General features: G+C 42.0%; 3 protein-coding genes across 4 annotated transcripts in view; 2 read left to right on the top strand and 1 right to left on the bottom strand.

The window, feature by feature from the left end:
- The window catches only part of ninl (ninein-like), a 55,252-nt gene extending 45,497 nt beyond the window's left edge, over nt 1-9,755 (top strand). Inside the window, exons 27-29 of the mRNA XM_063191387.1 lie at nt 4,128-4,331; nt 5,137-5,250; nt 8,050-9,755. Coding sequence (XP_063047457.1) covers nt 4,128-4,331; nt 5,137-5,250; nt 8,050-8,241 — 510 coding nt within the window. The 3' untranslated portion in view covers nt 8,242-9,755. The remainder of the gene's footprint in view (nt 1-4,127; nt 4,332-5,136; nt 5,251-8,049) is intronic.
- Nucleotides 9,390-14,106, bottom strand: gins1 (GINS complex subunit 1 (Psf1 homolog)). The gene is made up of 7 exons (XM_063191390.1): nt 13,873-14,106; nt 13,648-13,712; nt 13,455-13,553; nt 13,259-13,349; nt 12,966-13,082; nt 12,129-12,203; nt 9,390-9,868 (listed from the first exon to the last, which is right to left on the bottom strand). Exons 1-7 carry the CDS (start codon nt 13,945-13,947, stop codon nt 9,800-9,802), a joined length of 591 nt encoding a protein of 196 aa, XP_063047460.1. The 5' UTR covers nt 13,948-14,106; the 3' UTR covers nt 9,390-9,799.
- Nucleotides 14,094-14,340, top strand: part of abhd12 (abhydrolase domain containing 12, lysophospholipase) — a 46,734-nt gene continuing 46,487 nt past the window's right edge. For both annotated transcript variants that reach the window (XM_063191389.1, XM_063191388.1), the window contains exon 1: nt 14,094-14,149. The gene's annotated coding sequence lies outside the window, so the exon portion shown is untranslated. The remainder of the gene's footprint in view (nt 14,150-14,340) is intronic.

Below are 14,340 nucleotides of genomic sequence, written 5' to 3'. Positions count from 1 at the left end.
TAGCTGAGAAGGTGGAATCCTGTGTGGAGGCGTAGATCAACGGCAACGCAGACAGCCTAAGGCCGGAGATCCATTATAGCGTTACGTTATCGCAGCTCGACGTACTGGATGTCCCAGTGTCGACGCACTGCTACTACAGCTCGCGTGGCCCGGGAGTTATATACAGGAAGTATATCAATCTATATTTCTAGCCGTTTTTATCCATATAGCAAACCAACTGCCCCTAAATTACAGTTCAAAATGCTCTTACCGAACTCGGCAGATGTGTTTTTTCACACACAGCTTGGCCTCGTGTTGTTGTGCTTATGGTCGAAATCGAACATAATCATTTGAACCCAGGCATCATAAGCACATGCAACATACATGCTTGTAGTCTATATTTTGTACATCCAAAAGTTCGACAGATGTCAAAAATCTAATTTTACCGAGGGAAATGCACCTTCGTGATGACCACAGGTATCATGGGACATCTTCATGTAATCAACAGTCATTGGGTAACGCAGTCCGTCAGCCGCTGCTAATTTGCATAAACTTTTCAGAGAGCTCAACTTTTGGACGTGCCACCGGAGCCACGCTCGCCGTGCCGGAATCCCAACATGCATTGCGAGTCCGGTAACGACGATATGCCGCATTTCATTGAAAATGAATTGAATGCGTTGGTACGGCTTGCGTAAAACTGACTAGTGGATGGGCACCGTAACAACTGTAGACAGCCGCAGTCTCCTGGAGGGGGGAAGTGCTCTTCCGGGTTGGATGAGTTGCGCTCGCAGGGTGACAAAAACGGCATCTTCGCACTTGCCGTTCACCAAGATGTACAAAAGTCCAGCAAACAGGGGCGTATCCAGGACATTTTTACTAGGGTGGCCAAGATGACACACAAATATAGTCTGAGGTGGCCATGGAATCATGGAATTATATACACATACGGGGGTCCTCCCACACAGAAAATGTTGCATTTATTCTATGCTATTTCCTGCATTTTAAAGAAAAGCACCAGTGAACTTCAAATACAATATTTTGTAGTAGTATAAAAAATATATATATATATAGTATTGAAATGTTCTATGTTTAGGTCTTTGTTTTCTATGTACGTATTCACAGAAATTAAAGATAAATGCACACACATATCCTCATTAAGTTATTTTAATGTGCCAGGCTTTTAATTGAAAGTGCAGTGTAATCTGGTTAAATGCTATGCATTCACATATAAATATGCATAATTGGCCATTTTTAAATAACTGAAGTATGAGAGAGTAGACACCAACTTCATGAATGACATCTGAACCTGACATACCATGCTCAGTAGGTGGAGATCCAGACAACACAGATTCACAGTCCGTCTCCTCCTCCTCCAAATGTGGCTGGTCAACTGTGGTAATACAAGGATAGTTTAAAATGACAGACAGACAGACAGACAGACAGACAGGTCCATGCACATATACATAATACAAATCTTTAGTTCATCATCTTCTGTCTCAACATTAATGCATGGCGTTATACCTTTGTCGTTACCAGAGTTACCATAGTGTATTACTAAAGACCCTGTGTTATGTAGTGTGGCACTATGACAGAACCTTTTTGATGACAATAACAGTGTTCCACTGGTTGAACGGTGTGCATGAAAGGGCTACATGTAACTAATTCAAACTTTCCATGCACAACCTACCATCTTGTATTGGGGTAGTGGACTGCTCATCAACACTATCCCTAGGCTGCTGGCTTGTGTGGGCATCTGCACTGGTGCTGGTACTGGCTGTAGCTGACTGACTCTGACTCTTTTTTTTTCTTGATAAAGAAGCTCTCAATATCGTTTCTTCTCTTCATCTTAATGTCACTCACTGGAGGAAATGTAATCAAATCAATGCAACCAATTAATCATTCAATCAACTCACTTCTAAGCATAGTAACTGGCTACAATATCAGAGGGATTATTGTCGAATTGCAGAGTACACATGTTGTGTTCATGAGCTTTGTGTTCGTGGTTGTGGTTCCCCTTAGAGTAACAATTTTGACTTCATTCAACAATGTCAGAATACAAAAAAACCTATATTATTGATGTTGACAGTGTCAGATGTCAAAGCAGTGGCATATGGTTTTAACAAAGAAATTACATGACGTGAATTTCAAGTCTGAGGCGCCGTCGGCCTGCAAGGCAATTACAGCTGTGAGCAGCACTGATTCTAAAGCCGTGGCTGCAGGGTTTTAGCAAAGAAATTACATGACGTGAATTTCGTTGGTGAACAAACTCACATCTGTACCATGATTTTGTGTGCGTGACGATTTATTTTCGCTACGCTACGTAAAACAAAAGGATTACGATATATTGACACATTTGAGGTCAAATATGTACCGCAAATTTAGCTATTGGGGGGGAGTCATACTCTGAAGTGGACTAGCGCTGTGGGTTTAGGCAACACATCTGTGACTGATGTGAACTTGCTTACTCTAAAGAGGCAGAGGTGCTCTTTACTATGACTTACTCCGACTTTATTTAAGTTTGATTTAAACTCCAAGAAAAGTCAAGACAATCGAAGAAGCAAAGGAGAAGCTTCTCACTGAGAGAAGGCATCACAACAATCATAGTCCAGCTTAGCATTAGTTCATTTCACATGCTAGGTTTCGAGCTAGGTACTGACGTCTGCCTACCGATCCTGACTGTAGATAACAACCGACTACCCTTTCCAATGTGTGGCCAATGGGCCAATGCTATCCATGCCATGTCCCTATCCAAACGGTTTCATATTAACTATCCTGTTATCAACAAAAAAATAAACTGACGTGCACCTTAGGATTGTGCTGTGCTACTAACTTGGTTTGCAGCTGCCACAACACTAACTTGCTCTCATTCAGTCATGTTGTTGTTTCGTGTAGCTATCTCGGCTCTTCCTGGCTGCTAATACTTGCATAAAGTTTTCAAAATTAGGTTTTCCAACACATTCAGACAATCAACAAATCATTAAATTGCCATACCTTATTGTCCAAATTAGACTGTCCAGGCAGTTAGTGGATGCGGTCTCTCGTGAAGGAACTGCAGGTGACACAGTGCTCCTCAGCATCGCTGGTGCGGGGTTGCCAGATCTTTCACGAGAAATAAGCGACTATAGGGGCAGCCGGCGACACGCAGTGGTCATCTCGTGTAAGCCTACTGATCAGAAATCAGCCTTGTGCAGCATCAGTCCAACGACTGTCGTGTTAGTTAAAGTGTAAAACTGACCCTAGATCTGTCAGCCAGCGATCACCATGGATTGACAGTTTTCTCTTGTTTGTTGTTGGGTTGACGAACTTGAATGATTACCTGATAATTACCTATTATTGGTCTTATACTGTTGTTATTATTGTATATATATATATATTTTTTTTTATTAATTACTTGTCGAATCAAGGGTGGCCAGTAGGGTGGACAATAGCGTCCCAGGGGTGGCCCTGGCCACCCCCTGCCCCCCCCTAGAATCGCCAGTGCCGGCAAATATCCGCTGACATGGGAAAAAAAGTGCTGTCGGATCCATGTAGGCTATTGCTCCAACGAGTCCCCTCCGGAATGCGCATTTCGTCTCCATAGTAATTCCATTACCGCTATCAATTGGACTGGACACCACGGTGAAATTTAACAAACTTCACCACGTATTGACGCTGTAGACAGCACTTAAAAGTGCTTTCCATACACGCGGTCATGAATGTAACAAAATTACAAAATAAATATGGTCAAATTACATGAAAAATAAGTTAAAAAAGTTGCACGGGAGCAGGAGTTACCAGATAGGCAGCCGAACGACGCGGCGCCATGGCAACACAATATGTGTGTGTGTGTGTGTGTGTGTGTGTGTGTGTGTGTCGTGTGTCGTGTGTCGTGTGTGTGTGTGTGTGTGTGTCACTGCCTATGCACATACGTAGGACGTGCTGGCATGACAAGTGTTTACAACAACCCGTCATCATGTTGTCAATGTGTATCCCCCAGCCCACCTCCAGCCACTGGGGGCAGTCCCAACCCTGTTGCTGGAGTTTGTGAAAAACAGTGATTTTGTCACAGTGACTTAAAAGTTGAATAGCAGTGCAGAATAATGCCTGTTTACTACACCCAGCATCATGCTACTGTATGTCTTCCCCCACCCCCACCCACCCATCTCCAGGCACTGCGGGCAGACACGGCCCTGTCGCTGGCCCAGGCGCAGCACACGCGGGCGGTGCATGAGATGCGCGAGCAGGCGGGCTCCCGGGAGCAGATGGCCCCCATCCAGGCCCAGCTGGCGGAGCAGCAGCGGCGCGGCCAGCAGCTGGAGGAGATGCTCCGCTCGCAGGCACAGAAGGCCAGCGCCCAGCTCGCCCTGCAGCAGGTAGGAAAGGGGGACTGGAGGGAGACCACCATCGCAACCCCATCTCCACCAGCAGCCATGTTCCTTCCTTCTGGCCGGGTTTCATTGATCTTTAACTCATTGAATAACATTGTGATTACACTGCACAGTGGGCTTCACTTTTGGACTATTTGCTCTATGCTCTGATCTCTCTGACCCTCTCTTGGACTTTTTCCATCTCGTGTGTGTGTGCGTGTGCGTGTGCGTGCGCGTGCGTGTGTGTGTGTGTGTGCGCGTGTGTGTGTGCGTGTGCGTGTGCGTGCGCGTGCGTGTGTGTGTGTGTGTGTTCTGCCAATGGCTAAATGTATGTAAATGTGTGCTATACCTGTATGTTTTACATGTTTAATAGGCTGTGCAATAATGTGTGCAATGTCGTGTATCATGTATTTACTACTAGACACCTTAAAGGTACACTGTGCAGGAAATGGTTGCCAAATTTGATCTTTTCATGAAAGTTTACCAAGTAATGAACAAATATTTTCTAGTATGGTCCAAGTACAGTCATTTTTGCAGCTAAAACATGCTATTTCTGGAAATTCTAAATGGCGGACTATGGAGAAGATCCCCCTTTTCATGTATGAAAAGTGCAATTTTTCCAGTCAGAATGAATACTTAGAATTTGATGGTGGTGGTAAGTATTCATGAAAAAGGTAACATTAGTGAATGGGTAGCATGAACTCTGGAAATAAAAAACAAAAAAATCTTACACAGTGTACCTTTTAATTTCCTCCGGGATTAATAAATGTTACTTTACTCTACTTGACATTTCTTTTCCCCATCCCCACAGGAGCAGTATGAGAAGGTCATGGGACACATGCAGGAGAGGATGGAGGAGGTGGAGGCCAAGCTGAAGAGCGTTCGGCTGATGTTACAAGAGAAGGTCAATCAGCTGAAAGAACAGGTGGGTCTATTGTACTTCACATCCATCTCTCAAGTACACTTAAAGGGGCATTCCACCGGTGGAGACATGAATATGTTTTGAAAGTGGGTCATACAGTCAATCCGGAAAGTATTCACAGCGCTTCACTTTTTTCACATTTTATTATCTTACAGCCTTATTCCAAATGCTACAAATGAAGCTCTGTTGTCAAAATCCTACACAAATTATTCCATTATGACCATGTGAAAAACAAGTCGTCTTGACTGTTTTGAAAATGTATAAAAATAAAAAACAAAGAAATCATATTTACAAAAGTATTCACAGCCTTTGCTTAATACTTTGTAGAACCACTTTTGGCAGCAACTACATTCCTTTTTTCATTTCGAAATGAAAAGGGATTAAAAGGGAGGTCATCGGTGTGTGTTGCAACCTTTCAGTACATTGAAATGGTACATTTTGAGTCTGCACCTGGCTAAAATAGATGGGGTGAGTTTTGAATGAAATCCTATGGAGAGTATCATGATCTGCTTCTGTAGTCACAGTGCATGTTGACATGCATGCTTCTTATTTCCAATGTTGACGGCATCCATACATCGCCAAACCATGTCAGTCCCACAACCATGCTTGACTAGCCAGATGATGCACTTTTTGTGTAAAACTCACTTGTTTACCACCACACATGCTTGACCCCATCTAAAGCAAATTTGTTTATCTTGGTCTCAAGAGAGATGAATAGACCAAGGAGATGGATCACTGGAACCATGTCGTGCGGCCTGATGAGACCAAGATGAACAAATTTGCTCCGTTGCTCCGTTCAGTACCAAATGTCAAAATTGTGATGAGAACATCTCTCCTTCACCCCAGAAGTCACACAAACGGGGCTTAATGTCTAAAATAGCGAACCACCACTTTAACAGGTGAATACGGATTTCTCCTGTCTCAAGGGGAATTGAGAGAGTGTTGCACGACCATTCAAAAGTATGACTGGGTGTCTAGCAATGGGAAGCCTAATGCAAATGGGTGGAGTGTCCCTTTAAGGTAGAAGCTGTTTTCCCCCCATCCTTTATATGGATATTTTTTGGAAAATGTATTGGTTTTGGCCTCTCCTTTAGGGGTTGAAACACACCTGTCACAATGGAGATTTTATTTTTTATCCACATCATATGTTCCGTTTTGTTTGTATGTGTGTCAGGCCCAGCCAAGCTAATGTCTGATTGCCTACCTGCCATTATTAAATGTAGAGTTGGCTTGTGCTCTGCCAAGCGGCCATTTGATGCATTCACTGGCAGCTGGAGCCATTCCATTTAAACTCCAATTAGCCCATAAGTGTCAATCCTGTGGTACTGAAAGTGGCTGGATTAGTTGGATCAATACCACTGAGTAAACCCTGGCATGACGTTTGGCTTCAGGTCAAGCCTATCGGGCTGACGGGGCCCATTTGGGAGATGTGGAATAATTACTCCACACTCCCCTACACTTTTTTCCATAGCTTGCTGACAAGTTGAAATGAATTGAGGTCGGTGGAAGAATGACAAAAGCTCTCTTCCTCCTTGTTATTATTATTTACTAAGCGAAGTATTATTTCATCATCTGCCACACCTGTTGCTCTTAAGGTTGTCCAACTCAAAACTATGTCAAAACTGCTATTTATGATCAGAGGCGATTCTAGGGTCAGGTGGGGCCCCAAGCGAAAATGCAAAAGAATGAACATTTGAACCAAAATCACCACTACTGTAGTGCAGTATGGACTGTTATTCACTATCTAGGGGCTTGGGGGCCCCAAGCGGCTGCCTGCCTTGCCTGGTGGCAAGATGCGCCTCTGTTTATGATGTCTCACTCTATGGCCAGCCCAGACAAGATACCAGTTCGAAACACATGGGTCACTGTTCATTGAAATAATAATGCCTTCAATAATGTGCTTAAATGACAACTTTGAAACAATACCAACCTCAGCATCATACAGCGAAGGGTTAAAACCTGATAGGCACCAGGTGTCTAAAATGCTGTTTATGTAATGGGGTCGGGTAATTTATTCGGTTCATCATGCTCACTAAAAAGCTACATAGTGCAGAGGTCCATCACATCAAAACATAGAATAGGGATTCCGTGGAAGACCGGCTTATGGTTGAAACCTTGGAGTTCAAGCCATGTTGCAGATACTTTTCTTTACTCTGGGTTTACTTATTTTATCATGCCCCTGGCCTGGTAGCATGTGCACATATGAACTCATCTAAATATCGCTGATCCAATTAATCATCCATCACAGATGACTCAGCAGAGATGCCCAAAGTAAGAGTAGAAGTAAATGTGTGGTGTAACACTACCACATATGACATAGCGGTTACACCAATTATTCCATTGTACTGAAGGAGGTGGCTAGATATTGTTTCGGAAGAAAAAAAAAGAAACCCCATCAATTTGATCCAACAGATGCATAACTCTAGACCAGTTACTCTTTAAGTAAGCAATACTTGTGTTGGAAGGACTTACTTCTACTTTTCCTTTGGCCACCTTGGCTGTTGAGGAATGCAAAGTCTGACCTAAGGGGTATTCCAAGATGGTGGCTCAGTACCAGGTTTCGTTAACCTTTTGGGTGGTAAATCAACTATATAAGACGTCTGCATTTTCTTAACTTAATAATGCCTAGGTAGACTGTCTGTCCGTTAGTACTTGTATGTTTTTCCATGTCCTGTAGGTTATTAACCTAGCCCGGTTTATCACTTAACCATGCTCTTGGAATACCCCCTGAAACTACTAGATCACACTTGTCATAGTGTTTAGATGAGCCACTGATTTCAGTTCATCCTCACTCTTTCACAGCTGACAAAGAATGCCAAGTCGGACCTGCTGCTGAAGGACTTGTACGTGGAGAACTCCCAGCTTATGAAGGCCCTGCAGATCACGGAACAGCGGCAGAAGAGCGCCGAGAAGAAGAGCTTCCTGCTGGAGGAGAAGGTGGCGGCCCTCAACAAACTCCTGCGCAAAATGGCCCCCGTGTCCCTGTCTGCCTAGAGCACTCCTTTTGTTTTTGTTGTGCCGTCTCCTTTACAAGCGTAGACACAAAAGAGCCATATGCTACTGGGATATACCTCGACACCCGTTTTCCTTCGATACATCCAAGTAGGATGCCAATCGCTTAGTTGCTTGACTGCTGTGCTGTCCTTAAGTCACCCCCCAAAGCAGTGAAAGTATCCCAAATGTATATTGTTGGAGCAGAGACCAAGCAGGTAACTTGGTAGATAATATTTTAATCTATGGTACTGGAGCATGTCATTTGTTCGCTCCATTTTAATTGATCACCTAGTCAGAAGGCCTAAAATCTGCAACAGGTGTTATTTCGATCTTAGGTGAAGTTATTGAACTCACAACAATTTAGTCTGGAGGGCTGCAGCAAGACAAATGACCAGCGGGGACCATGCAACAAGACATACAGTAGAAGCGCCTCCTTCAAGCCCATGTGTTGTCCCTAATATATGACTGTCCCTCTTTTAATATGACCCTCTGTAATAGCAGCCTTTCCACTGTCTAATGAGCTTCCTTTTCCAATTCCTAATGGTGCATTCCAGACCAAATCCAAACTACAGTAGTGGGAGGCAGGACATTTTCTACCTGTTTTATTTCAGCTAGCAATTATGTCTGGCGTGTGTTACATTTATGTTGGCACAATATCACGCAATAACATGAAAATGATGAGTTAAAATGACTGTGTCTGGAACAACCACACACAGACAGAAAAAGGTTTATTTATAAGCTAAGAAGTAAAAGCTTTTTTTTAAAATGGTTTAAAAAGTGCCTCCATGGATGGCGCCATTATCCTCCGACATCATTATTTTGCAGTGGGAGTGGTGCAAGTTACCCCCAGTTTGTTAGTAGGAGGTCCCACTTCAACTGGTGTTCCAGTGCATTTTTCGTAGTAGGAGAACTCCCATCTCACTAGTTTGGACTGGGTCTGGAATGCACCATTGATACCTGTCCCGGTGTGACTGACGGACATACTGTTACAGAAGATGAGCGAACGCCACTCTTATGCACTGCCTGGGCTTTTCTTAACTCCCAGTTTTAACACCACACAGAAATCAGGGTACTTTTGTTTTTCTTACCACACTTACTTTTCAACAGCATGGACAGAATGAACACATTGACACAACCACACCTAGATATTATAATGAAAGATATTTATGAAAAGTGTTCTTAATAAACTTTGTCATAGCAACCAAAAATACAGTATTTCATAATGTATAGTTTTGATATACAGGTGCTACATGTTGACACTTGCACAAGCTAAAGTCTTAATGCACTACTGTTCAACTTTTCTAAGACAATTCAATTGAAATCACACCAAGATTATTATGGCAAAGAACATTTAAAATCATGGTTTAATAACAATTCAAAGTTTTTGACTGCACAGCGACATTATTGTACAAAGAGAAAGTGTGATGACGTAGGATGTAAATGTATTTTTTTGCCCTACAGCACTGTATAAATTAAATGTACAAATGTTTACCGAGTAAAACCTCTTCCCTTGAGCCCCTGTCTGAGAGTATTATTTGACTCTTGTATTGCTGGAAACTCAAGAGATGACGTGCTCCAGTACGCCTTGACGAATCAACTGCTCACACTTCCATCGAGGAAGAAAATGCTGTAGGAAAGAATGCACAGAACTGGAATGTCAAACTCATTTTGGACCAGAGGCCACATACATCCTATTTGATCAGTTTTGAATTGGGGGCGGACCAATAACGCAATTGCAAAATATCGCAACTTTTCTAGTTCGTATCGGAATCACACTGCTATCAATCATCTCAAGGTGGATATGAGCGGGTATTTCAGAAGCATTGACTATAAATGGCAAGCATTAACATTGTTCTCAAGTACTGAAACCCTGAAATCTCAGACACCTGCAGCAACTCTGTAATGGGCTAGAGATTTTCTTATTGACATTCTTAATTTTTTCCCAGGCATATAACTTTTATAACAATACACTGGTATATTCACACACTTATATGTAGTAACATTTGCATTTAAGTTATTTGCACAGAATGACAACTTTGAAATACCTCTATACTCACAAAAAAACAATCAGCCCACATATTCATATGGGCCATTTCGTGTGACACTTTGTGGCCCATCCGACACAGATTTTAGTTAAACTTAAGTGTGCCTTTGTAGTGTCCAGGTTGAATCCCAGAACTACGTTTTCAACTGGACTGCAATATTAAAGGAAAAACAGACTAAGAAAGTTGTAATTAAAAGGCTCATACACTAATACATTCATCCATGATTGTCAGTCAATTTAAGTCACACGCAGATGGCTTTGATGTTGTTTGAAAGCTCTTCTCTGGCTCAACATTACACAAAGCGTATGGAAAACAATAAGGTTATATTTTAAAATTACCAGGTAGTCATCCCTTCCCCCGCTAAAGTTAGGCTACACCAGAGACTGTAGTCTTTGGTTCTTGAGTCATTGCAGAGATAATGTGAATTGTAATTAAGTAGTGGAGAGAAGAGTTCCCCACCTGATGTGAAAACCCCAACTGACACTACACCCAAGATGCTAAAGCTAATTTGGGAAGCGTGTTAGGAGGGGGGAAACCGCCATTCTGACATTGACGTTCAATTGTCGGAATGGCTGTATCTTTTTTTCACCATGAAACGTCCCGCCATTCTGACACCCCCACCCCCCATCTTGGGCTCAGCTCTGGTTTACGCAGATTTCAGCACCACATGCGTGGACAGCTCCGGACATGCCGAAGGTGTATGCTCGCTCCCTTAAAAGCAACTTGGTCTCGGTATGGCGGTAGGAAAAAGTGAGAATTTACCATATTTCAGCACCACATGCGTGGACAGCTCCGGGCATGCCGAAGGTGTATGCTCGCTCCCCTAAAAGCAACTTGATCTCGGTATGGCAGTATGAAAAAGTGTCGGAATGGCGGTATGTCGGAATGGCGGTATGTCGAAATGGCGGTATGTAACCATGTTAGGAGGAATACTCATGTCAGGTGTGATAATCTCCTCTAACACTTATCTATTGCTACTTTACCTCAACTCATTTCGTCCTATAAGTCACATTATGTCTGAAATGTCTCAAATACCAAACACCCTATTTTCATATGTTGCTCATGACATTGAAGGCTAGGTTTAGGTTTCTAGGTTTATATTAGGTTTTTTATATAATTTTTACTTCTCTTTTTAATCTACAGAGCAAACTGGAAAAAGAATTTCCCCTTGGGGATAAATAAAGTTTAATCTAATCTAATCTAATCTAGGTTTAGGCAAGAGAGTGACCATTTTTATTTATTTTTTTAATATATTTTTTAGGGGCTTTTATGCCTTTATTTGACAGGACAGTCGAAGATGGTGACAGGAAGCGAATGGGACAGAGAGACAGGGGAGGATCGGGAAATGACCCCGGCCGGGGTCCCCGTGGGTGGGCATGCAAGCCCAAATGTGGGGGGCTTAGCGCGCTACGCCACAGCGCCCCCCAGAGAGTGACCATTTTAAAAACACAGCGTTTTTGATATTCCATTTTTTATATTTTTACATCTCATAATTCCCGCTTGGATTATTGTTGTATTCCATGTATACCGGTACATGTAATTTGAAGAGCCATTAAAGAGCTTTCAAACATCAAAACCAAAAGTGTGTGATTTAAATTAACTAACATAATTGAGGATAAATGTATAGCGTCCTACCCTCTTAATTAAGACTTTCCTAGTTTTAGTTAATATTTGTGCCAGATTCATGAAAATGCAGCTCTGGGGTTCTACCTTGCCACTAAAAGGCACTCCAAGTTGAACTGAAATCTGTGTTGGTCGGGCTCCAAAGTGTCTGATTTCACGAGAAATGACCCATATTGTTACAATTTACATAAACGTATGACATGGCTGTAACATACATACCTGGCTGTTTTTCTTCAGCAGAATAACTGTGCCATCCTCGATCTCAAACTCCCCATGGTCTTTCAAACAGCGAACCTTCAGAGGAGAAATGGTAAAAAGGTCTTGAATGAAATTCTATACCCTTGACTGAACTGGAAGGAGTGCTCATTTTCATAATGACATGACACCTATGCCATCTTTTAGTAGACTTAAAGAAATGTTAACACTTGATAGTGATAGATGTTGTGTGGTGGACAAAGCATTGCAACATCCATCACTACCTAATCATCCTACCATCACTACATTACATTGCATTTGGTAAACAACTTTTTAATCAAAGCCACTTAAAGGACATAATCATAGCCAATAACATTAGCAGATACAGAGTGCACAGGAAATACACAGAGAAAAAAGTGCAGATGCTAAGTAGGGTTACTGTTTACAAAATAAGCTAATAAAACACTAACATTAACCCATTGTGTCCTGGAGACACACATACGCTGCATTCAGGTTATTGAGATTTGAGCTGAGGCAAAACGAGGGTCCTATCTTTTAAATGCAACTCATTTCATGTTTGTATATGCTTCGGAGGCTGAGATATTTAGGATTTAATAGGCAGAGGGCACCCTTTCCCAAAAAGGGCATAGGCCAAAATGGGTTAAGTACAAAATAAACAAAAATAGCCCGGAGTAGCCTACTAATTTTCACGAAATGACAGGGACATGCTATTTCTCAGCAGGTTAACCATATCATGCATGTCAAAGTACCCAGGTTCATCAGCTCCATGGAATTACTCTCTGGATTGCTAGACTGAAACGTGAACTTTTGATCGTTGCAGAGCATAGCAACACCTCTCACCTCTATGAAGAGACTCTTGGGAGGTTTCATGTCCTGCGTTATGTCCAGACCTCCTTCTCCACCGATGGACTTCATGTAGGTCGCCAGAGACCTTTTATACTGGTTAAACCACTCCAGCTGGTTCAAGATTTACACAATTGTCAGAGAAAAGCACAAAGGTTAAAGACGTAGACGTATCAATAACAACAGTAAGACAGTAGGTTATATATGAACCAAAAACAACATTCTGATTTTTGACAGCTGTTACTTCACTAAGCCAAACAAAAGCAGACAGTCATGTCAGGAAAACATACCTCTTCTGCACACATATGAAAGCGGATATTTGTAGGAAGGACACTTCCGTACTCCCACCTGAGTGCTCGTATCCTAAGCAATCGATCATACCTGTGCATGGAGAATATTGAGGGGAAACAGGACAATGTGAAAATGCCAATACCAAAGAACGTAAACACACAGGAAATATGACAGTCAAGTTCAAGACATGCTTACAGGTATGCAGCTATGCAACGCTGGTTCCTCAGCAGGCAATTGTGTCGAAACTTGATTGTAGGAATAAGTTCACTTTTACCCTCGGCTTTAGCCTCATTTCTGAGAAAAACAACAAAAGAACATGCGAACATGTTATCCTGAATAAGTCATGCAAGTGGGTGCTAAGGCTACTGTAGAGTGAATAAAAACTTACACATCACTTTGATTCTGTTCGTAAAGCGCTTTCATTTCTTCCAAGACCTGGCGGATACCATCCTCCTGTTTACAATGGGGATGTATACATTGTGAACATAACATTACATTTCAGTAATGTAAAAATGTGTCAAAACGACAAGAAAGCGCAACCACTTCAACCAGCCTACAATAATGTAGCTTTGCCCAGGCATTATAGACTTCCCATAATGTTCTTCGTACTTACATTGAAAGCAGGTAATTGTCCATCACCCATTCGGTGAAGTTCTCTGATCAATTCAAGTGCCTTTTCACAAAACATTTTTACGATTGTAATAGAAACTCGAAATTATCTGAAGAAGTGTTCAAATCGAGCTAAATTCCTAGCCGAGCAATTTCGCGGCAAAAAACTATTTGTGATGATCATGTGACCACATCCCAAACTACGGGTAAGGACGAGGGACAATTGTGAAACCCTGTCAAACTGGAATAGGGAGCCTTTGAGAAACTTTCATCATGAACAGGTAGTTTAGAATAACTTTTTAATCATATGTTAACTGAATAACTTTAATATATTATGTCAAAATGCTTGTCAAATAATTATGTGTAGTGGAAGTTTATTCTCTTTTAACATTTACAAATGGAATTTAATTCTCAGGACTAGTGTTTAGCTCTAGTAGTTTGATAACGCCAACCGTCGGTATCTGAACAGGAT

The sequence above is a fragment of the Engraulis encrasicolus genome, chromosome 24 (genome assembly GCF_034702125.1).
Source record: "Engraulis encrasicolus isolate BLACKSEA-1 chromosome 24, IST_EnEncr_1.0, whole genome shotgun sequence".
NCBI classification, from domain to species: domain Eukaryota; kingdom Metazoa; phylum Chordata; class Actinopteri; order Clupeiformes; family Engraulidae; genus Engraulis; species Engraulis encrasicolus.
The sequence above is the reverse complement of the archived record's forward strand: the minus strand, read 5'-3'. Positions and strand labels throughout refer to the sequence as shown.